Here is a 25,668-nt window from a genome sequence, read left to right as displayed (position 1 = left end):
TCAATTTTCTAGGATCCCCACCAATCGGAAGTCCCAAATACACAAACGGGATGGACCCCCTTCTGCAATTCATAACCAATGCCGCCTCAGCCAACCACGACTCATTAATATTAACACCAGTAAGCATGCTTTTATTGAAATTGACCTTTAAACCAGACATTTCCTCAAACAGAAGCAAAACCGCACGCATAGAACGCACATTTAACCAACTCTTCTCACCTAAAATGAGGGTATCATCAGCGAACTGTAGATGAGTAAGTCGCACCTCTCCTTCTCGGCCCACACCATAACCATTGTAGAGTTGCGCTTCTACCATAGCTTTCATCAAGATGTTAAAACCTTCGGCTGCCATCAAGAATAGAAACGGTGATAGAGGGTCACCCTGACGAAGACCCCTCTCTAACTTGAACTCATCAGTAGGGCTGCCATTAACCAGAATCGAGGCTGTTGCCGTACCCACACATTCAGATATCCACTTACGCCACAAAGTTGGAAAGTTCATATTACTCATAACGGAATCAAGATAATTTAGGTCCACCGAGTCATAAGCCTTTTCGAAGTCAACTTTGAACAAAAGAAGTTCCTTGTTAAGACGCCTCGCTTCATCAACAACTTCATTGGCAATAAGAATTCCATCTAGAATTTGCTTCCCTTTTACAAAAGCAGATTGGGAATCAGATATCACACTACCAAGAACGCCTCGTAGTCTATTCGCCAACACTTTTGCAAGCACCTTATACATACATCCGACAAGAGATATTGGCCTAAAATCATTTAAGTGTTGAGGGCTGTTCACCTTAGGAATCAAAGCGATAAAAGTTGCATTCACGCCTTTCGTCAATTTCCCATTTCTGTGAAATTCCACAATAAATCTCATAAAATCATCTTTCACCAAGTCCCAAAATTGTTTTATGAATCCAAGGTTAACACCATCCGGCCCCGGGCTCTTAAAGTTGGCACAGTCCCAAACCGCCTGCTTTACCTCCTCTACCGAAAAAGGTTTGATCAAATTACCGGCTTCAAAAATTGATAATTTGCGGAACGGTAGTGCAGCTACTCCTGGTCGAATTACATTCTGAGATCGAAAATGGTTGGCAAAGTGGTTGAAAACTGCAGCTCGGACGTTATGCACCCCTTGGACATTGACACCATTTACTTTGACCACATTAATATTATTTCGTCGACGACGGCTTGACATAACTCCATGAAAGAATTTTGAATTTTCATCACCTTCTTGTAACCATGTCAAACGAGATTTCTGCCAATTGATACTACAATGAGCCCGAGATAATGAATGCAAGTTGACTGATAAATCTTGTAACTCCTTCACTTCCTCCTCTAACAACGTGTTTGTTTCTGCTTTATCATCAAAAAATGAAATGCGGCTTTTAACTGACAAAATCTTACCCTCCAAATTCTGAGTATGACGATGGTGCCACTCCTTTAAATTTGTTTTCATCATTTTTAATTTATGTTTCAAAACATAACCGCCCCACCCTTGTACATCAAAGGACCGTCACTGATGATTCACAAAGTCACTGTACCCTGGGAAATCTGCCCAGCACTTTAGCATCCGTAAGGGCCGCGGACCCCAATTGGCTTCATCAACCATTAACAACAAAGGGACATGATCAGATAGACCGCGTTGATACGCGACCTGTATACAATTAGGCCACACCTCACACCACTTTTCAGACAACAAAAAACGGTCAAGTCTGCTCATGGAAATACCATCACCTCGATACCATGTAAAAAGCCGGCCACATAAAGGTAAATCAATCAGCAAAGTATCTGTAATAAATGTATTAAACATGTCTGCTTCCGTCTGTCTGAACACTAAACCCCTTCCCTTACGTTCCTCCAAGCACCGAACCGAATTAAAATCCCCACAAAGACAAACACACAACTCGGCATTACTAGTAACAAAGGAATTGAGCCGCTCCCACATGCTTGATTTAGCCAACGGATCACATGGGGCGTATACATTGATAATAACAATAATTTCTCCAGAAAGAATAACCCTTCCGGTAATAACAAGTACATGTGCAAAACTTGAAGAGGACCAAACTTCAATTAAAGAATTATTCCACACCGTAATCATACCTCCTGAAGCACCGACAGATGGCTGAAAAGAATAACCGTACGATTCATCTCCCCAAATTGATTTTATCAAAGCATCATCTACATAGCTAAGCTTTGATTCTTGAATACATAACACATAAGGATTTTTCTCTTGAACCAGCCGACGGACCTCCGCCCTCTTCTCCGCTCCTCCTAAACCCCTCACATTATAAGAAATAACTTTCATTGGTGCCACACTCCACCCCCACTCCTCCAACACCTCTCCGATCAGCACACATCACCATTGGACCGCCCCCCTTCAACACTCTCTCCTTGTAACTCACACCCACCAGCCGCCCTCCAAGCTCGCCTTCCTTCCTTAGATAACACATTAAAACTATTATTGGGATCACCGTTGTAACTCAACCCAATAACCCAACCAATCGCCTTAACATCCTCCTTCACCACTTCCGTTTTTTCATGTAAAATCACCCAATTTTCCAAATCCTTATTAACAGAAGAAGTAGAATTCTTGGAGGACTCAGACACAGGATTAATCGCTACCTTTGACGGATTCGATTCTTTGCGTGCATTCCGTTTCCTATCTTGCTTCTTTAAAATTTTTAAAATTTCCTTTCTTTCACCGGATGACATGCGAGCTACTCTTTTAACAAACCCAGCTGAGTGCTTTAATTTCTTAGAAAACTTCTTTTTGTCGTGCTGTTTAGTTGCAGTAGGATCAGCTTGCTGACTCTGGACCTCAGGAAGCTGATCAGTCACAGCAACCCCATGGGAAGTTGATGCAAACTCATCTACACCTTTTGCCAACCTAGGTAGCCACTCAAGACTCCACGGACCACTTTGTTGAGGCCGAGACTGGACTGTATGCTGCTGCACTTCATTGAAATTCTTGATGACAGCAGAACCGACCATTGGCATAGCAGGTTCCTGAACTCTTTCTATTGCTGCAGATTTCTGTTTCTTGCATGACTCAGTAGTAACATCCTTCTTAACGCTAAGCACCTCAACTTCTTCACAAAGTCTGCCATCCTTCCTCCCTTCATGAGCACTCCATTCCTTGTGCAAATCATTCACCAGATCATCCAGCTCCCACTCCCCTTGAACTTCATCCAAACCGTTCGCAAAATTTGAATGATGTAATGCTTCCGGTCTAGATTCAATTTCTTCCTCCGACAAAAAAGCATCCTCCCCTAAATTCCACCCCCACTCCTCCACCAACTTAATACTAAACAAGCTTCCGTCTACCATAAAGTCAAAAGACGTATTCAATATCTCTAACTGAGGCGTAGATATAAGAATACGTGCAAAGTCAATCCTAGCTTTATCCACCGTACAAGTGTCTGCCCGAACATACCTTCCAACATCCATCACACATAATTTAAAAAATTCTTCGTTCCATGCATGAATAGGTACTCCATAAACTCTAACCCATGCACCCCGCTCATACTTAACATCCTCCATCGACCACATATGCAATTTATTAAATAACATACCGAAAAAATGAAGTGCGTCATTAAACACATGCCAAATATCTTTCCCGTCATTACAAAACAAAAACACCCTATCACCGCCCATGGGAGTTACCATCACATTAATAAAACCAGCATCATTTACCTTTTGTTGTAGTGCCAATGTCGAATCGTCCACAATCACAGAAGCAACCATGCCGGACGTTGCCCAGGTGCGGTCTGCTAACACCGATGAGTATTTTGGTATGAAACGCCCCGTGTCGTGATGCTTCTTATCAAAAATCTTTACTCCCGGCTGAACCTTACCAACCCCTTGCGCCTCCTCCTTCCTATTTGTTTGAATAACTTTCGGTTCCTCCTTCCTCAACACAACTGAACCACCTTCTCCCTCCCTAACCACACCCGGCACGGCTACCTCCTCCACCCTCGCCACCGTTAATCCTACATTTCCAGCCTCCCTCACCTCTTCCAATGACCCTTTCTTCTTTTCTCCCTCACCTGTTTGCTTCCCCACCCTAATATTTTTTACTCCCTCACCCCTCACTCTCACCACAACCCTTCCTTCTCCCTCCTGCCTTCTCCCTTCACCAGTAAAAACCTCAGAGTCCGAAGCAAATCTATCAAAGCGTGCCTCACGAGCCCAGATGCGGCTTTGACCTATCCAAACATTATTTAAAGCAATGGCCAGTTTGTCTCTGTTCCTTACATTCAGAAACCGTAAAAAACCGTAGGTCTGCCCCCTAATGTTTCTCTTTCGAGCAATGTAAACGTCTGATAAAATACCGCAAACTTCGAAAGCTTGACGGAGTTGAAACAACGGTGTAAAGTCAGGAAAATTTGTGAAATAGAAAGAGACTTTACCACCGTTCACATCCGAATTTGCAAAATGTTGAGCATTCTGAACCTGTATCACGTCGCGACTAACAGCCATATAGTTTTCACCATGAACATTGGAAACCCTAGTGCCTTTGTCAAATCCTCTACCAACTTCTGCATATGCTCGCTGATCCCTAACCCTTACCTGAACCCTTCCTCCACGCTGTTCCGATGCCACTGACCTGTCCCATCTTCCCGCTTCCGGTTGCGTCGCTTTCCTCTTTCTTGATCTCACCACATGCCAATCTCCCCTATCCCCCCCAATTTCTGCCACCCTGGCTGGCCCCCTAGCCCCCCCAGTGATCCTCTCCGCCGGTGAAAAGCTCCGGCGCGGTTGCCCTAGGTAAGCCCTAGAGTAGCCGTTGCTCTCTCTCTCTCTAAAGCCTCTCATTTTTTTCTTCCCCGTGAATTTTTTTTTTTTTTTTTTTTTTTTTTTTATGTTCCACCACCTCCCTTAATTTGTGGTCAAAAAAGAATTAAATTGGATAATTGGTTTTCCCTAGAAATTCAGGACAAAATGTCTCTCGAAAAATAGGATTGTTAAAAAATAAGGTTAATGCTTAACACGGCGAAAACCCATTTCACGGATGGTATTGCAAGCAAAAGTTCCACTACCTTTGTTGAATGTTTTGAAATTTTAACCCCACCATCTGCGTGAATTCCGGCAGTAACATGATTTGATTGGTCTAAAAAAAACTCGTGAAGCTTTCGGGAACAATTCTTTCCCTTTAATAGCACTGCTCAAAAAATCAAGCGTAATGCTTAAGCAAAATGTTATTTATCTAGAAAAATAGCATCAAGAATTTTTCAAGACACATGTGGCAAGTTTTAATTGCATGATTTATTTGTCCACTTCCTATTTTTCAGCCACGCCTCCTTGAATTGTGGTAAACTAGTATGTGGACCCGTGCCAAGCACGGGCTAGAATTTCTCCGTACTTGAGGCGAGAATATGTTGTGATTTATCAAGTGTCAGTTACGGTCTAACATTGAATAGAGCAGTGGAAGTTGAACAAACTCTTACACTTGCATGGTTGCTCTTTATCCAATGAGTCGACCCATACCAATGTTGATTCCCTTAGAAGGTCCGACGATGATATCATAACCCGATTCAACTTTGTGGGGAAGTAGCATTGGTTCATGATGGTAGACCGTAGATGCAGAGAGTCTCGTACTTAAGGAATAAATGTTAATGTGTTAAGTGTGAGTTAAGTTTCGCATTGGCTGCAAGAGTAACCGTTGAATTCATATACCTAATGCCTTAAGGTTTAGTGTGGAGATGTGATGTCAATCTCACTTTTGTGGTATCTGTTCGTCTAATGTGATGATCAAATTCAATGTAGAATCAACCAGAAGTCACAACATTATGATGAACTGTTTTTTTAGTTTTTGGATTTATTATTTCAAATTCCTTTATTTTTTTGTCTTTAGTGCATGTGACAATGGAAAATTGCATGAATGTTATGTTGAGTTGACAAAATACATGTTTATTAGACATTTACAATTATGTAATGTTTTTTTTAAATGAGTATAATAAAGAAGATTTCTGATCATTTCTTTCTTCTTAAAATTCTTTTTCCATCTTCATTCTATTTATAATTTGTTTTCTCTCCTTTCTTGTAAGAAAGAAATATAAACCTTCATCCATGAAACCACCATCAACCCACATGTTTTACCATGTAGTGATCCAATATGATATTACTTGTCTATGTCAACAAATCACAAATGCGAAGAGTCCCACACTTGAGAGAGATATGCTAATGTGTCATATGTGAGTTTATATTCTATATTGGATTCAAGATTAGATGGTGAGAAAAATATAAGTGAGAAGACTCATATACATAATGCCTTAAGATTTTTTGGTGAATTAGAGTGGTGTCAATTTATGTCTTAAATTTTATTTCTTGGATGTGCTATTTTTTTTATTCAACCTCTATTATTTCAAAACATTTCAATTTTGATCTTTGGCGGGATCTGGAAATAGAAAACTGTAGATGTTTTATGCTGAGTTGAACAATAAATGCTTATTTGACATTTTAAGTTAAGATATGATGTCAATCTCACTTGCGTGATTGCCTTTAACCTAATATGATGATCCAACTCAGTGTATGCTACATATGTAGTCTCCCTTTGTAGTCTAAGTCTTAGCATTATGATGAACTATTTTAGTAATGTTCGGATGCCATTTGTTTGGTTTTTTTTATCTAAAAATTTAGTTTTTGGATGTCTTTCTCTTTAATGCTATTTTTAATTCAATTTTGGTCTTTGGTGGCTGTTTTATCTTGGTTTTCGGGTGTCAAACATTGATTACGTTTGAACCTTTTAAACCGGTGATATCTTATTTTTTCTTGGGAAGGGAAAAATTAAGCAAAACCCTTGAGAATCGAGGTCCGGGAGTTGTTTTCGCTACGGGACGGTGTTAGGCACCCATAACGACTATAGTAACCTATAGGAACCGTCTTTAATTTCTACGCGCGCGCTTTATTTTTAAATGCTATTTGAAAAAATGATATTTATACCTAAGAGTTTTCTAAGTGAAGAATTTGAGGGAGAAGAAAGTGTTTGGATTTTTATTTTATTTGAATTGAAGGAATTTGGTTCCTTGCCTACGTACCCGATTAAGGGATCAAATCCACCGTAGTTCTCTCTCAAAAAATGTTTTTGTTTTTGTTGGTTGATTTTAAGTTTGAAAAATTGGAATTTGAAGAATAAGAGAGAGGCCTCAAGGGCATAAGATTGTAAAATTGTGAAGTTGAATTAGTTATTTTGCAAAAACAAGTCAAAGTATGATTAAAATTTGTTGAAATTTGATTAAGAAAATAAAAGGAAAATTCAATGGGGTTTTGACCCCAAGGTTTATTATGAAAAATGTTTGAGTGAAGTTGTTCACATTTGTTTGGAAAATTGGTTTTTTCTAAGTATAAGTCCTAGGTATTCATCTAAACATACAATCCTAAACATACATCTAAACATGCATATTCTAGCTATATATCTAAAGTGATGTGTGTGTATGTGTCGGTGCTTGTGTCGGTGTACATTATTAGAGTCCATTGTCCTTTACATCATTGGCCCTAATTACATTCTATGGTCTTGCAAGAAAAGTGAATAGCATGAAAGTAAAATACAAGATTCCTAAGTCTTTACATTCTAAACCTTTGCATGAAAATTTAAATGGCAAGGAAAATAAAGCTAAAGGCACAAGATGGAAGTAAAGGGGTTAGTGAACAAAAATGCATGAAATGATGGAAATATTGCATAAAAGAAATGGTAAAGAAAACTAACAAAATACACTAGAAGTATACACAATCACATAGAATTTTTAGGTATTTTGAGATGGTGAAAAGCATAGAAACATAGAACATACAAGAGGCAAATTCACACATGGCATTTCACACATCTTGGAAGCAAGAATTTCAGCCAAGTCATAGGACAAGAAAATTGCAATTAAGCACATATTTGAAGTATTTTTAAGGCAAGAAAAGTATCAAAGCATAGGGTAGAAAAGTTCCATCACAACATTCATTTAGAATTATTTTCGAGTGCAAGAAAAATTAACCAAATCACAAGTAAAAGATAGAACAAATTTACAAGGCAAGAAACCTATTTTTTTGGAGCGTTTTTTTATAGGCAAGAAAATCAAACAAAGTGCAAGTAAAAAAGAATCATTATTAACAAACTTGCAAAGAAAATTGAAACTAACAAAAGATAGTACACACATTTTTTACGTTTTCAAGAACGATATTCAATCCTAAAAATGATCAAGAAACAATTAAAAGGAACAAATCATATAGAATTTTTATCTACATTTTAACAAAAACATTTATCAAGAACCGAAAAAAGGAGTAGCAATATCAACTACGTTCTACACATATATTTTTTCTTAGCAATTTTGACACGCAAGACACATCAAGAATTAACAGAAACATCAAGAAAAATAACTAAAAAAAATGTTAGAAATTTTACCGAGCAATTTTGAGGCAAACAGAGGTCTACTTGGTAAGAAGTAGTGTGCAGATATCAAAGAAATAGCAATGATTGAGAACAAAGCCCAGGCCCACAACAATCAAAGGTAGATCCACCAATTTTGGTACTACTAGCATCATTTGATTTTTCTAAGACCTTCAAGCGGTCCTTTTGACCATGGATTGAAGAAAAGATAGCTTCCCCAAGTGCATTAGCGTGCGTTTTCCAGTTCCTTGGAAGAATTACGAACTGAATGCCTTGCTTGTGCGTCATCATCGAAAATTCGCAAAACGTGAGATGAATCCCCATTCATTCGTCCCAGCAATTCTGCTCTCTCTTTAGCTTCTCTACTCCGTTTCTAACTCCTTATCCCCGCCAAGATGATCCTTCGCAGATGCATCCACCATCACCGTCGGATTCGCCGTCACCACTACCTTCCGTTTACACTTATCAAACACCTCGAAGCTCCCTCCCCGTACATCCACAACATAAGACCTTGGAAGAACGGCGCGTGAAGCTAGCTCAATATCATGAACCTTGAGACCGGCGAAGATAGATAGAACACGATGATAGAAGAAGCTTGATTTGCAGATTGCCAATTCTCTCCTTCGACGGTGCTGATACAGTTTGAAAGAAGCCGTTACCGTTCCGATCTCGTTCAATTTCCGTCTCGTCTTTCACCTTCTTGCGATTCGAATCTACACTGGTTCGTGGTTGTTGTTGTATCGGATTGGTATAGGTTCAGTGCTAATTCCGTTTTTGTCGACCCTGAGCTCGATTCTGGATCCCTTGCTTTGTGAATCAGCTTAATTCGAATTCGACTTGTGGTTCGTGTTCTTGCTGCTGTTGGAAATTCAACTTTGAATCTGCTTCTTTCCACACCTCCAATCTTCTTCTTTGCAATTTTGATCTGCGATTGATGCTGGATTCGGTTTGAATAATGATGATGAGTGCGTTTCAGACCTGAATCCGTGTTGTTTGTTCGTTTTTTGGATTGATTTGTGAATTGGGGATGAATTTGTGGAGGTTTTGAGGTTGTTATGGTGGTTTTGGAGGCGGTTATGGTGGTTGTGGAGGTTGAAGGTGGTGGTTGAAGGTGGTTAGAGTTTGTTAGGGTGGAGATAGAGGATGAGAAAGTTAGTTAGGGTGGTTGAAAGTGGTGGAGGAAAGTTGTTAGAAGAGAGGGAAAATTGAGAGAAAAAAAATAAATTATGAACTTTTGTGATTTTTGTGTAAAAATGATTGAATGATGAATTGTCCAAGGCTTTGACTTATATAGGTGATGAAAGGGATGCTTGGACCAATGAGGAAATGCCACATGGACTTGACTTGTAACAAACTTTTAAAGGCCAATAACATTTGGACACATGACACTTGGACTCTAACAAACTTAAAAGGGATTAAAATGTAAATAACGAAAGTGCGCGGACTAAAATGAAAACTAACACTAAAATTGAATCGAAAAAGTAAATTGAAAATTAACGTAAAATGAGACGATTAAAAACAACAAAGCAGATTAAAACGAATCAGAAATATTATGTGAAATGACCAAAACGCCCCTAGGGACTAAAATGACTCGAAACGACTCAAATGCAATTTTAAAATGATTTTTAACAGGAAATTAAAGCAAGAACTTATACAAGACTCAGAGACAATTTTTTTAGAATTTAAACAGGGCTTTGACACATGAAAAGACTAAAATGCCCCTAGGGGCAAAATTGACTCAAAATGACTTCAAATGCAATTTAAAAATGGATTTTGACATAGAATTGAAATGAAGACTTGTTCAAACTATTTGAAAGGACTCAACCAAAATTTTAAAAGACTGAAAGAAATTTTAACATAGGAAATGACTAAAATGCCCCTAGGGGCTAAACTGACTAAAAAATGACTCAACTGATGTTTTTTGAAATGAATTTTGACATGAGATTGAAACAAGGACTTATACAAACCAATTTAAAAGACTCAAACAATTTTCAAGGATTAAAATGAGTTAAATGCAGGAAATGACTAAAATACCCTTTTATGTAAATTTTGCAAATAACATTGAAATAAAATGCAGAGAAAGATGCAATTGATCAGAGACATATCAAATGACTTAAAATGCAAGAAAAGAAGAATTGAGTTGGTATTTTTAGGTCCAAAATTAGGGTATAACAGCTGCCCCTATTTAAGTTTCTTTGTCCGGAGAGTCAAGAGACGAAGTCTTAGAGTTGACGGGACGAAGATACTTAAATATTAACATTTGCACTGTTTTTGGACGTAAAAATACGTTTTCAGATTTTCAAAAACATGAATGTTATGCAATACTTGATTATGAATGCAAGACAAACGACTGGAGTCTATGGAACCTGTCATGTTACTGGGGATTCAGATAGACACTGACAGGGTAGACAAACCAGGGATAGAAAATAAGGTACAAGCTGTTCTTTGGGTCGAACTAGCCACTTGACCGGGAAATACAAAACAAGAGATAGGTGCAAGCTGTTCTTGGGATTGAACTTGGCACTTGACCGGAAACATAGACATATAGGCTGATACAAGCGGTTCTTTGGATCGAACTTGACACTTGGTTGAAGATATAAACAGGTAGGCAGACACAAACTGTTCCTTGGATTGAACTGGCCGTTTGGCTGGAGCCATAGACAAAAGGGTTGATACAAGCCGTTCTTTGGATCGAACTTGCTTGTCAGGTTATCACCACGTCATGTGGGAAGGTGCAAACTGTTCTTTTAGATCGAACTTGCCGTTTGACCGATAACAAAGCATAAGCTGGGTACAAACTGTTCTCTGGATTGAACTTGTCGTTTGACCGATAACAAAGCATAAGCTGGGTACAAACTGTTCCTTTAGATTGAACTTGTCGTTTGTCCGCAAGCAAAGCATAAGCTGGGTACAAACTGTTCCTTTAGATTGAACTTGTCGTTTGTCCGCAAGCATAGGTATGTAAGCGGGTACAAGTGGTTCTTTTTTGGATTGAACCTGGCACTTGACCAGTAACGAGATACAAATTGAAAGTCTGGTTTAACAAGATACCAATTGAGGGTAAATTGTTATTGACTTGATTTGGAAATAGACATGACCATTTTTGTTGGCCCAAGAGTAAATTGACATTGATTTGGATTGAATTGAAAGTTGACATTGGCAGAGGGATTGGAGGTTGAGATTGAGCAGAGACATAGACATAGGCATTGGATTGAGAGTTGAAATTGAAAAAGACATTGGAAATTGGAATTGAATTGAGACATAGACATTGACATTGGATTAGAGAGTTGCAATTGACATTGAAATTGGATTGGAATTGGAAATTGAAAATTGAAATTGACATTGACATTGACATTGGATATTGATATTGACATTGGAGTTTGACATTGACATTGGATATTGACATTGGCATTGACATTGAGATTGGATTGAAATTGGAGATTGACATTGACATTGTCATAGGATGTTGACATTGACATTGAGATTGAAGTTGAGATTGCTTCGAATTTGACAGTTGAAATTGAAATTGGAAATTGCTTCGAATTTGACAGTTTGACATTGAAATTGACAGTTGGAATTGAAATTGAAATTGAGTTTGTCAGTTGGAATTGAAATTGAAATTGGCATTGAATTTGACAGTTGACAGTTGGATATGCACCATGTATGTATGGTATAGCAAGATTATTGGATGTATGAGCACATAAAATGCATGATTGTGCATGTATGAATGCTTGAAATGCATGATTGGCTGGCAGTTGGACAGGGAAGTTTCACAACGGCAGACAAGACATTGGAAGATTGGGCACGTAGTGGCTCGTGCTGCAACATATTCACAGGGGGAAAACCTCTTTGGAGAGACCGTCGTTGAGAGACGTATCGAAACCATGGCTGAGGGCAATAAAACTTGTAAAGGAGGACCCTTGGAAGGTTCTTGGATACAGGTCGCCGTTGCTAGGCGTGTCAGTGCTGGGTAAACATTGGATGTTCGCATCTGTGGTCAATGCTTTTATATTCTTTTCATTCTTTTCATTTTTCAATCCCACTTTTGCCTGAACCGCCCTTTCGGGTTTTCGATTCACCGGGGAATAAATTCTTTTCATTGCCCCATTTTTGCCTGATTTGCCTTCACAGGTTGTCAATCAGCGGGGTGCTCATTTTTGCCTAAGCCGCCCTTTCGGGTTTTCAGCTTAGTGAGCCTTTTATTTTCATTTTTCATTTTTTCATTTTCATTCTGTTTTTCATTCTTGTCATTGACCACAGATCATCCTGGGGAGTAACCTGCTTGTAACATGTATTGAAATAGACATTGACACTCATTTATTCATGCATGTTTCATTGCAATGTACCCTATTGCTCAGGTTTGTTTTCAAAATAGACAGGAAAAGGATTTTTTTAATTAATTAATAATTTTTTTTTAAATGTTTGTTTCAGACATTGACATTATCAAATAGAAAGAAAATATTTTGTATATAGCATTGAAAGTAGAAAGAAAATAGAACTTCAAACAGTAGAAAGGCTCAAATTGATGTAGGAGAGTGAGAGTTAGCCAAGGGCATGACTTCACGGATTTACAAAGCTTGGAAAATGGTAATTTTATTGGTTGGTGATACATTGAACACGATGACCGCTACATTTCATAGAAATTTTGAATTCACAAGTACAGAAGCCTCTGATGAAGACGACCGTTGACAGTTGCAGATGCCCCAAGGAGGGATGGTGATTTGCCAGATATAGTTACTTGTCTTTTATTGACCTCATTTTTGCTTGAACCGCCCTTTCGGGTTTTCGGCTCATCGAGGCGCTCATTCTTGCCTGAGTTGCGTACAATCTCAGCGAGCTTTTTCATATTCATTTTTTTTTGTCCCTAACTTTTGCCTGGATCGCCCTTTCGGGTTTTCGATCCACCGGGAAGCGCATTTTTGCCTGGGCCGCCCTTTCGGGTTTTCGACCTACCACGCTGTTCTTTTCTTTCTAGACAAAGTATTTCTTGACTATATCGGCATTAACAGGATTTGGGAGTTCAACACCATCCATGTGTGTAAGAATCAAAGCACCACCAGAGAAGGCCTTCTTGACAACATAAGGACCTTCATAGTTAGGTGTCCACTTGCCCCTTGGGTCGGGTTGCTGATTTATCCTTCTTTTCAATACAAGTTCGCCTTCCTTGAATTCTCGAGGTCGGACTTTCTTGTCAAAAGCGTTCTTCATTCGCACTTGATACAACTGTCCTTGAGTCATAGCATCCATACGTTTCTCTTCAATCAGATTCAACTGGTCATACCGACTTTGACACCATTCAGCCTCAGTTAATTTCGCTTCCATGATTACTCGAAGAGATGGAATCTCCACTTCCAGAGGGAGAACTGCTTCCATACCATATACCAAAGAGAAAGGAGTTGCCCCGGTTGAGCTGCGCACTGTAGTACGGTAACCATGCAAGGCAAACGGTAACATTTCATGCCAGTCTTTGTAAGTAGTGACCATCTTCTGAACAATCTTCTTGATGTTCTTGTTAGCGGCCTCAACTGCACCATTCATCTGAGGTCTATAAGGAGAAGAGTTGTGATGTTCAATCTTGAATTCTTCACATAAAGCTTGCATCATGCTATTGTTCAGATTGGAACCATTGTCAGTGATGATCTTGTTGGGAACCCCATATCGACAGATGATGTTATTCTTGATAAACCTGACAACCACTTGCTTGGTCACATTTGCATAGGAGGCAGCTTCCACCCACTTGGTGAAATAATCAATTGCCACTAGAATGAAACGATGTCCATTGGAAGCCTTCGGTTCAATTCTTCCGATCATGTCAATGCCCCACATAGAGAAGGGCCATGGGGAAGATATAACATTGAGAGCATGTGGAGGCACATGAATCTTGTCGGCATAGATTTGACACTTGTGGCATCTCTTAGCATGTTTGTGGCAATCACGCTCCATAGTTATCCAGTAATAGCCGGCTCTTAACAGTTTTCTTGACATGGTGTGACCCGAAGCGTGGGTCCCGAAAGTACCATCATGTACGTCATGCATCAATTTCTCAGCTTCTTGTTTGTCAACACATCTCAACAAGACCATGTCATAGTTCCTCTTGTATGGGATTTCTTCGTCCAGAAGGAATCTGCTAGCCCATCGTCTCAAGGTCTTTTTATCCCTGTTGGAAGCACCAGGTGGATATTCACGATTCTGCAAGAATTGTTTGATGTTGAAATACCAAGGCTTTTTGCCATTCACGTCTTCATCAGCTTGATCTGGCATATTTTCAATAGTAAACACATGAGCGGGTCTATCAAGACGTTGCACCTTGATCACGGGCACATCATTCCAGTGATTAACACGAAACATAGAAGACAACGTAGCAAGAGCGTCAGCCATCTGGTTTTCATCCCGAGGGATGTGGTGCAGCTCAACTTTTGTAAAGTATGTCAACAGACGTCTTGCATAGTCACGGTAAGGGATCAGCTTCTCATGATGAGTTTCCCATTCACCCTTTATCTAATTAATAACAAGTGCAGAATCTCCATAGATGTCAAGGTGTTTGATTCTCAGATCAAGGGCTTCTTCAATGCCCAAGATGCATGCTTCATATTCAGCTATGTTGTTTGTGCATTCAAAAGTTATTCGAGCGGTGAAAGGAATATGGTGCCCTTGTGGAGTTACAATGATGGCTCCAATTCCTTTACCATAAGCATTAACAGCACCATCAAACACCAACCCCCACTTGCTATTGGGGTCCGGCCCTTCATTGATCAGTGGTTCTTCACAGTCTTTCGCTTTCAAATACATAATCTCTTCATCAGGAAAATCAAACTTAATCGGCTGGTAATCATCAAGAGGTTGACAAGCAAGGTGCTCAGCAAGAACACTTCCTTTGATTGCTTTCTGAGCTTTGTACACAATATCATATTCGGACAATAACATTTGCCAACGTGCGATCTTTCCAGTAACAGCAGGCTTTTCAAAGATGTATTTGATTGGATCCATTCGGGATATCAACCAAGTGGTATGATTCACCATATAATGACGCAGGCGTTTGGCAGCCCAAGCTAAAGCACAACAAGTCTTTTCGAGCATTGTGTACCGAGTCTCACAGTCGGTGAACTTCTTGCTCAGATAGTAGATAGCATGCTCTTTCTTACCAGTCTCATCTTGTTGACCGAGAACACAGCCCACTGAATCATCTAACACTGACAAATACATAATCAAAGGCCTTCCTTCCACTGGTGGGACAAGGATAGGTGGTTCCAACAGGTATTCTTTAATGCTATCAAAAGCTTCTTGACATTCATCGTTCCATACAACAGGCTGATTCTTTCTGAGCAATTTGAAAATTGGACCACAAGTAGTAGTCATGTGAGATATGAATCTTGAAATGTAATTCAGACGTCCGAGGAAACCTCTGACTTGCTTTTCAGTTTGAGGGGCCGACATCTCTCTGATGGCTCGGACTTTGTCAGGATCAACCTCAATGCCTCTTTGGCTGACAATGAAGCCTAGCAATTTTCCAGATCGTACACCGAATGTGCACTTGTTAGGATTCAACCGCAGCTTATACTTTCTCAGTCTTTCAAACATCTTTTTCAAATACACCACATGCTGCTCTTCATTACTTGACTTCACAATCATATCATCAACATATACTTCAATCTCTTTGTGAATCATATCATGAAACAGAGTGGTCATACCCTTTTGATAGGTAGCACCGGCATTTATCAAGCCAAATGGCATCACTTTATAACAGAACGTTCCCCACGGAGTGATGAAGGACGTCTTTTCTCTATCTTCAGGTGACATTCGTATCTGATTATAACCAGAGAAACCATCCATGAAGGAGAACACTTTAGACTGAGCAGTACTGTCAACAAGCACATCAATATGAGGCAATGGGAAGTTATCTTTCGGACTGGCTTTGTTCAGATCTCTGTAATCAACACACATTCGAACTTTCCCATCTTTCTTTGGTACTGGTACGATGTTGGCAATCCACTCAGGATATTCAGCTGTCATGAGGAAACCCGCATCAATCTGCTTTTGCACTTCAGCCTTGATCTTAAGAGCCATGTCTGGACGAGACCTTCTCAATTTCTATTTGACAGGAGGACATTCAGGTCTTGTCGGTATCCGATGTTCCACGATCTTGGGATCTAGACCCGGCATATCTTCATAGGACCATGCAAAGACATCTGGATAATCATGGAGGAGCTGAATAATCTTCTTTTTCACCTCTGGCTCAAGTGCAGCACCGATCTTGATCTCTCGCTTATTCTCTTCAGTACCCAAGTTGACGAGTTCAATCTCTTCCTGGTGAGGCTGAATGGCTCTTCTTTCTTGCTCAAGCAGTCGAGTGATCTCATACGGTATCTCTTCATCATCATCATCCTCATCTTCAGCTTCATATACAGGGAATTCAAAATTTGGAGGAACCATAGGGTCACTGTGTTCAACGGGTTTATTATGGTTCAATCTGCATAATATGATTGGGATGATTTTAGAAAAAGTTTTTCATGCAGATTTTTGAAATTAATAAGAAAAATACAGATGTTTTGGTTTTTTCTGGCATTACCATTATTTCCAAGAAAAAGGCACTAAAAAGTAAAAAAAACAAAGAGTCGTGAGAAAAACGACAACTTTTATTGATAACGGCAATGCCGAAACAAACACGCCCTTACAATGATATATCACTTTCGCCTTGGGCAGAACGAAAGGATTGTTATTTTGAAAACAAAAAACATGAGCAACAAGACACATTACATGGAAGCATGCATGACTAAAGGAACATCAATGGCTTCCCAATTTCTCACAGTGCCTCCTGGTATAACAAATGTAGGCACATGACTTCCTTCAGCAGCATCTTCAGTAATAGCATTGATGAACCCAGCACTGTAGAAAGTTCCCTTTGAAACAGCAGATGTCGGGGAGAATCCAAGGCCTTCTTTACGCTTGTTTTCCAGAATCTGAATCACTTTGCCCCAGCCAGCAGCTTGCCCTGCTTGAACCGCCTTCTGGGCGTCTTTCAGTGAAGCCATGCTAGCACCAGCCCTCCGGGGCTCTGCACCCTCAACAGTCAAGCCTTGAAACGACGTCCCTTCAGCGGACCCTGCTTCAACACAAGAGAATGATGATACCTGGCTAACTAGATATGCTTCCTCACCATGCACAGTGACAATCTTACCATTCCTCATGAACTTGAGCTTCTGATGCAAAGTGGACGTTACCGCTCCAGCGTCATGGATCCATGGTCTTCCGAGGAGACAACTGTAGGAAGCATTGATGTCCATAACTTGGAAAGTAATCTGAAACGTCTCAGGACCGATAGTAATTGGCAAGTCCACCTCCCCGAGAACATCCTTGCGGGATCCATCAAAGGCTTTAACCAGATAGCTGCTACCCCTCAGAGAAATTCCGTGATGACTCAATTGCCTTAATGTGGATTCAGGCATTACATTCAGAGACGACCCAGTGTCCACCAACACGTTGGATATCATGTCAGATCCACAATGTACTGAGATATGCAGAGCCAAGTTGTGGTGTTTCCCTGCTTCGGGGAGTTCATCGTCCCCAAACCCCAAGTTGTTGCAGGCAGTAATATTACTCACTATCCCATCAAACTGATCCACAGAGACTTCGTGGTCAACATAAGCTTGTTCCAGTACTTTCATCAACACTTTCCTGTGAGCTTCTGAGCTCAAGAGCAGAGACAAGATGGATATCTTTGACGGAGTTTGCAGCAGCTGGTCAACAATCTTATAATCACTCTTTTTAATAAGCCTCAAAATCTCGTCCAGATTAGACTCTTCAATGGGCTGGCCCGAGGGGCTGGCATTCTCTTCCTCAAGGTTAGCCATGTTTCTTCTCTTGTACAATCTTGTTTGATGAATTCTAGCCGGTTGGTAAACCTTACGAGCACGAGCCACCTTTCAGACTGCGGCGGAAAAACCAGGAGACAATGAGCACGGGAAGCCATTTGTGACCGATGAATGATGCATATGATGCATGATATGCAAATGCAAAAAGACTCTTTTTTTGTCAGAGGACTTGTCAAAGTGGTTGTGAACATCACGGAAAAACACGGTTTTATTTGAAGATATTGAGCAAAACTAGAAGTTTAGTTGAGATGGTATCACTTGGTGTTCACATCCGTGATGTTCAGAAGATGAATTGTCTAAGTCCTCCGATAAATGCATGGGAAAAAGTTTATGCATGTATGCGTGTATGCATGAATGCATGATTATGTTCAAGTTCGGAGAAAACATGGTGGGTTTGAAGTTCAAAGTCGAGGAGTCATGGGTGGACACGGCGTCCGGTGAAACTAGGGCTTTAGGAAATAGTAACCGGGTTCTAAAAAAAGGTTCCCAAGTTGCAACCTCTCCGACGTATATCACGGTGTCACGAGACAACACTCGCTCCATGATTATCCGTGGAAGGTCTAACTTGAGTGTAGCATCGCGTGACGACTAAAACTCGAGACAACACTCGGTTTAGCCTCCGCACTACGTCCTAGAAAATGGCCATGGATGGGTTTGGTTATCTACGGTTCATAGCGTCATAGAACAATTAGAAGTAAAGTGCCTAAATGCGACAACACGCGCCGACAACATTACCCCCAAAATGCCTCAGCTATGTGGGATTGATCGCATAATCCAAAACACGAGGCAACCCCCGGAATGAATTGTCGATTATATCCCTCCTAAATCCTAAGTTCACTCAGCCCGGGTGCAGGACTTTTGATATTCTCACCCCACACGTTTGCAAGAAATTAAACATTTATTCACATAGGAAAGCAAGTAAAAGAAGCAAGTAAAAATACAAGCGCAAGCGTGGAAATAAAGACTAGGCGTAACTCTCGAATCTCCCCAGTAAAGTCGCCAGCTGTTTTATCTTGGTTTTTGGGTGTCAAACATTGATTACGTTTGAACCTTTTAAACCGGTGATATCTTATTTTTTCTTGGGAAGGGAAAAATTAAGCAAAACCCTTGAGAATCGAGGTCCGGGAGTTGTTTTCGCTACGGGAAGGTGTTAGGCACCCATAACGACTATAGTAACCTATAGGAACCGTCTTTAATTTCTACGCGCGCGCTTTATTTTTAAATGCTATTTGAAAAAATGATATTTATACCTAAGAGTTTTCTAAGTGAAGAATTTGAGGGAGAAGAAAGTGTTTGGATTTTTATTTTATTTGAATTGAAGGAATTTGGTTCCTTGCCTACGTACCCGATTAAGGGATCAAATCCACCGTAGTTCTCTCTCAAAAAATGTTTTTGTTTTTGTTGGTTGATTTTAAGTTTGAAAAATTGGAATTTGAAGAATAAGAGAGAGGCCTCAAGGGCATAAGATTGTAAAATTGTGAAGTTGAATTAGTTATTTTGCAAAAACAAGTCAAAGTATGATTAAAATTTGTTGAAATTTGATTAAGAAAATAAAAGGAAAATTCAATGGGGTTTTGACCCCAAGGTTTATTATGAAAAATGTTTGAGTGAAGTTGTTCACATTTGTTTGGAAAATTGGTTTTTTTCTAAGTATAAGTCCTAGGTATTCATCTAAACATACAATCCTAAACATACATCTAAACATGCATATTCTAGCTATATATCTAAAGTGATGTGTGTGTATGTGTCGGTGCTTGTGTCGGTGTACATTATTAGAGTCCATTGTCCTTTACATCATTGGCCCTAATTACATTCTATGGTCTTGCAAGAAAAGTGAATAGCATGAAAGTAAAATACAAGATTCCTAAGTCTTTACATTCTAAACCTTTGCATGAAAATTTAAATGGCAAGGAAAATAAAGCTAAAGGCACAAGATGGAAGTAAAGGGGTTAGTGAACAAAAATGCATGAAATGATGGAAATATTGCATAAAAGAAATGGTAAAGAAAACTAACAAAATACACTAGAAGTATACACAATCACATAGAATTTTTAGGTATTTTGAGATGGTGAAAAGCATAGAAACATAGAACATACAAGAGGCAAATTCACACATGGCATTTCACACATCTTGGAAGCAAGAATTTCAGCCAAGTCATAGGACAAGAAAATTGCAATTAAGCACATATTTGAAGTATTTTTAAGGCAAGAAAAGTATCAAAGCATAGGGTAGAAAAGTTCCATCACAACATTCATTTAGAATTATTTTCGAGTGCAAGAAAAATTAACCAAATCACAAGTAAAAGATAGAACAAATTTACAAGGCAAGAAACCTATTTTTTTGGAGCGTTTTTTTATAGGCAAGAAAATCAAACAAAGTGCAAGTAAAAAAGAATCATTATTAACAAACTTGCAAAGAAAATTGAAACTAACAAAAGATAGTACACACATTTTTTACGTTTTCAAGAACGATATTCAATCCTAAAAATGATCAAGAAACAATTAAAAGGAACAAATCATATAGAATTTTTATCTACATTTTAACAAAAACATTTATCAAGAACCGAAAAAAGGAGTAGCAATATCAACTACGTTCTACACATATATTTTTTCTTAGCAATTTTGACACGCAAGACACATCAAGAATTAACAAAAACATCAAGAAAAATAACTAAAAAAAATGTTAGAAATTTTACCGAGCAATTTTGAGGCAAACAGAGGTCTACTTGGTAAGAAGTAGTGTGCAGATATCAAAGAAATAGCAATGATTGAGAACAAAGCCCAGGCCCACAACAATCAAAGGTAGATCCACCAATTTTGGTACTACTAGCATCATTTGATTTTTCTAAGACCTTCAAGCGGTCCTTTTGACCATGGATTGAAGAAAAGATAGCTTCCCCAAGTGCATTAGCGTGCGTTTTCCAGTTCCTTGGAAGAATTACGAACTGAATGCCTTGCTTGTGCGTCATCATCGAAAATTCGCAAAACGTGAGATGAATCCCCATTCATTCGTCCCAGCAATTCTGCTCTCTCTTTAGCTTCTCTACTCCGTTTCTAACTCCTTATCCCCGCCAAGATGATCCTTCGCAGATGCATCCACCATCACCGTCGGATTCGCCGTCACCACTACCTTCCGTTTACACTTATCAAACACCTCGAAGCTCCCTCCCCGTACATCCACAACATAAGACCTTGGAAGAACGGCGCGTGAAGCTAGCTCAATATCATGAACCTTGAGACCGGCGAAGATAGATAGAACACGATGATAGAAGAAGCTTGATTTGCAGATTGCCAATTCTCTCCTTCGACGGTGCTGATACAGTTTGAAAGAAGCCGTTACCGTTCCGATCTCGTTCAATTTCCGTCTCGTCTTTCACCTTCTTGCGATTCGAATCTACACTGGTTCGTGGTTGTTGTTGTATCGGATTGGTATAGGTTCAGTGCTAATTCCGTTTTTGTCGACCCTGAGCTCGATTCTGGATCCCTTGCTTTGTGAATCAGCTTAATTCGAATTCGACTTGTGGTTCGTGTTCTTGCTGCTGTTGGAAATTCAACTTTGAATCTGCTTCTTTCCACACCTCCAATCTTCTTCTTTGCAATTTTGATCTGCGATTGATGCTGGATTCGGTTTGAATAATGATGATGAGTAAGTTTCAGACCTGAATCCGTGTTGTTTGTTCGTTTTTTGGATTGATTTGTGAATTGGGGATGAATTTGTGGAGGTTTTGAGGTTGTTATGGTGGTTTTGGAGGCGGTTATGGTGGTTGTGGAGGTTGAAGGTGGTTAGAGTTTGTTAGGGTGGAGATAGAGGATGAGAAAGTTAGTTAGGGTGGTTGAAAGTGGTGGAGGAAAGTTGTTAGAAGAGAGGGAAAATTGAGAGAAAAAAAAATAAATTATGAACTTTTGTGATTTTTGTGTAAAAATGATTGAATGATGAATTGTCCAAGACTTTGACTTATATAGGTGATGAAAGGGATGCTTGGACCAATGAGGAAATGCCACATGGACTTGACTTGTAACAAACTTTTAAAGGCCAATAACATTTGGACACATGGCACTTGGACTCTAACAAACTTAAAAGGGATTAAAATGTAAATAACGAAAGTGCGCGGACTAAAATGAAAACTAACACTACAATTGAATCGAAAAAGTAAATTGAAAATTAACGTAAAATGAGACGATTAAAAACAACAAAGCAGATTAAAACGAATCAGAAATATTATGTGAAATGACCAAAACGCCCCTAGGGACTAAAATGACTCGAAACGACTCAAATGCAATTTTAAAATGATTTTTAACAGGAAATTAAAGCAAGAACTTATACAAGACTCAGAGACAATTTTTTTAGAATTTAAACAGGGCTTTGACACATGAAAAGACTAAAATGCCCCTAGGGGCAAAATTGACTCAAAATGACTTCAAATGCAATTTAAAAATGGATTTTGACATAGAATTGAAATGAAGACTTGTTCAAACTATTTGAAAGGACTCAACCAAATTTTTAAAAGACTGAAAGAAATTTTAACATAGGAAATGACTAAAATGCCCCTAGGGGCTAAACTGACTAAAAAATGACTCAACTGATGTTTTTTGAAATGAATTTTGACATGAGATTGAAACAAGGACTTATACAAACCAATTTAAAAGACTCAAACAATTTTCAAGGATTAAAATGAGTTAAATGCAGGAAATGACTAAAATACCCTTTTATGTAAATTTTGCAAATAACATAAAATGCAGAGAAAGATGCAATTGATCAGAGACATATCAAATGACTTAAAATGCAAGAAAAGAAGAATTGAGTTGGTATTTTTAGGTCCAAAATTAGGGTATAACAGTGGCATGTGACAATGAAAAAATGTTTATGTTGTTATACTAAGTTGACAAAATACATATTTAGTAAATATTTTAAAATGATGTGACATTTTTTTAATTAAGTATAATTTTTTGGTAAAATAGTTACCAAGAAATCTCTTACTCCTTTAACAATTTCATAGAAAAAGTACACACTACATTTTTTCTTTATCATTTCTCTCATGTTCAAATTTCTTTTTCGTATTCATTATGTGAACCGTCAATACTTTCCTAAAGACTTGGTGCCCTCCAGAAGGGGCAGTCCCATATTTTCATCACTTCGCCTTGTCCCAAGATTCGTGCTTGGGGGGCTGTGAACCGTCAATACTTTCCTAAAGACTTGGTGCCCTCCAGAAGGGTCAGTCCCATATTTTCATCACTTCGCCTTGTCCCAAGACTCGTGCTTGGGGGCCTGTGAACCGTCATAATATTCCTAAAGACTTAAAAACACTCCAGAAAGGCTCTAAGCCCTCTAAAATGGCTCAGGCGCCCTCCAGAAGGGCTCCTGAGGCTTAAGCGCGCTCACCTTAGGGCGCCACCCTTCTTAGCTTCTAGAAACCTCTAGAAAATGCGTAAAATACACAAATACCACTGTTGCTTGGGAACCAAGCAACCGAAACCGAAGCCGAAGCCCATAGTAGGCTATAAATACCACCTTGAGAGCATTCTCAAAGCATCCAATAATCAGTCTAAACCCTAGAATACGATACTTAACCCTAGTATCCCTTGTGTTTTTTGCAAGTACTTTATGTTTCTTCTAATTTCCGGTCTCTATTCTCATGAAATAAAGGTACATTAACCTCCTCTATAAAATCAACATCAACTCACCTTTTTGAACACGTTGTGTCTCTGTTTGACTTTATATGATTATGTCACATAATAAGAGGATGCATATAGTCACATACTTAATTAAATGATTTTAATGTGTGAAGTATAAGTTAACGTTCTACATAGTTGATGCAAGAGTATACTTCGGATAACATATTAGTGTGATATCTCATATACCCAGTGCCTTTAGGCTTTGGATGAATATTTGGTGTCAATCTCACTTGTGTGGTTGCTATTGGTCTAATATGACTATCCAACCTCATTTAGGCTTCTATGGAAGTCCCAAAAATATAATAAACTGTTTTGTTAAATTTTGGATGTAATTTGTTTGATTTTTTATCTTGAATTTTCGTCATTGGAAGTCATTCGCTTCCATACCATTTGTAATGTTCATATTGTTCATTTTCATACCAATTTTTCTTTGTTCGTTTTCATCATCCATATATCTAATGCCTTAATTTTAGGGTGAAAATGTGGTGTCAAAATGATTTGTGTTGATTCTCTTAGTCTAATATGATGATCAAACTTGACGTAGGATCTCTCGAAAGTCACAAACTTATGATGAACTGTTTTTTCTTTAATTTTTAGATGTCATTTGTTTAATTTGTTTGCTTAAAATATAGTTTTTGGATATCATTCTCTTCCACGTGAATCTTTTCATTCAACCACTCTTATTTCAAATTCATTTACTTTCGGTCTTTGGTGGCAAGTGATAATGGAAAACTGATTTTTTTAATCTGATGGAAATCTGAGTTGACAAAATATATGTTCATTAGACATTTAAAATTATGTGGATTTTTTTTAATTGAATCTATTTTTTTTGTAAAATAATTACCTAGAAATATCCAACTTCTTCAACAAACTTATAATATTACCAACAACTCCCATTATTCCATATACTCCTGCGAATAAAACACATTTGTTTCCTCATCTTCCCTCATGTTCGAATTCCTTTTTCATATCTGTTTCTTCCTTTTACATTTCTTTCTTGCTTCTTAAGAAATAAACGAACATAAATCGCCTTATATAAAACCACCACCAACCAACCTGTTAGAACATAATGTGTCTATGTTTGACCTTATTTTTTTAACATGCATTTAAGCATTGTTTTTTAGTTTCACATATGTTTTCTCAACCGGAGGTTACCATATTTGAGGTGTATACCAACAATAAATGTGAAAGTCTAATTGATAGTAGTTTATAGCCTTATGTAATTCAAAAGCAATGAATACGAATGAAAGTGAAAGTCATTTGGATTTGAGGAAATCATTCTAATTAGAAGATATACGGATTTTTTTTGCCCTAATTTTTAATTTTATTTTTTCATAAGTGAATATGCGCACATAATTAAAAATATACTAACATTGAATTGTAAATATTTTTAGGTCCTCCAAAAGTTAACTACGCCGGAAGAAATTATATTCAAAGCACTAAATGAGAATACTTCTTATATAAAGAATTCAAATATTAGTTCAACACCAAATTAGAGTATACACTATATGAAAGGAAACATTATCGGTAACTAAAATTAAGTTTCGCTTCCTTCAAAAAAAATTAAGTTTCGCTAGAGGTTTATGAGTAGTTTGTTCAATTGGTTTTGAAATATGTTCCAAAATTTGCCAGGATAGATATTACAGTCAAAGTCTAAATTACGAATGGTGGAGTGCACATTAATATTTTGGTATTTTTTGTTAAAAATATATCGGTATTTGGTATATGTATTTTGATGCAAAAAAAAAAAAAC

At 38.5% G+C, this 25,668-nt stretch overlaps 2 protein-coding genes across 2 annotated transcripts; both read right to left on the bottom strand.

The window, feature by feature from the left end:
• Positions 1-1,516: 1,516 nt before the first annotated feature.
• Positions 1,517-2,308, bottom strand: LOC146909871 (uncharacterized). The gene has a single exon (XM_085729382.1). It carries the CDS (start codon positions 2,306-2,308, stop codon positions 1,517-1,519), a length of 792 nt encoding a protein of 263 aa, XP_085585508.1.
• Positions 2,309-2,349: 41 nt separating this feature from the next.
• LOC146909870 (uncharacterized) lies at positions 2,350-4,482 on the bottom strand. Its single transcript, XM_085729381.1, has one exon. The coding sequence runs from the start codon at positions 4,480-4,482 to the stop codon at positions 2,350-2,352; it is 2,133 nt and encodes a 710-aa protein (XP_085585507.1).
• Between the last annotated feature and the right edge of the window lie 21,186 nt (positions 4,483-25,668).

This window comes from Medicago sativa, chromosome 7 (genome assembly GCF_051527215.1).
Source record: "Medicago sativa cultivar Bolivia chromosome 7, Bolivia_mono, whole genome shotgun sequence".
NCBI classification, from domain to species: Eukaryota; Viridiplantae; Streptophyta; class Magnoliopsida; order Fabales; family Fabaceae; genus Medicago; species Medicago sativa.
The sequence above is the reverse complement of the archived record's forward strand: the minus strand, read 5'-3'. Positions and strand labels throughout refer to the sequence as shown.

Bases quoted from the DNA above. Each gene is read 5' to 3' on its own strand.
- LOC146909871 (XM_085729382.1), bottom strand. From the start codon at position 2,308: ATGAAAGTTATTTCTTATAATGTGAGGGGTTTAGGAGGAGCGGAGAAG.
- LOC146909870 (XM_085729381.1), bottom strand. From the start codon at position 4,482: ATGGCTGTTAGTCGCGACGTGATACAGGTTCAGAATGCTCAACATTTT.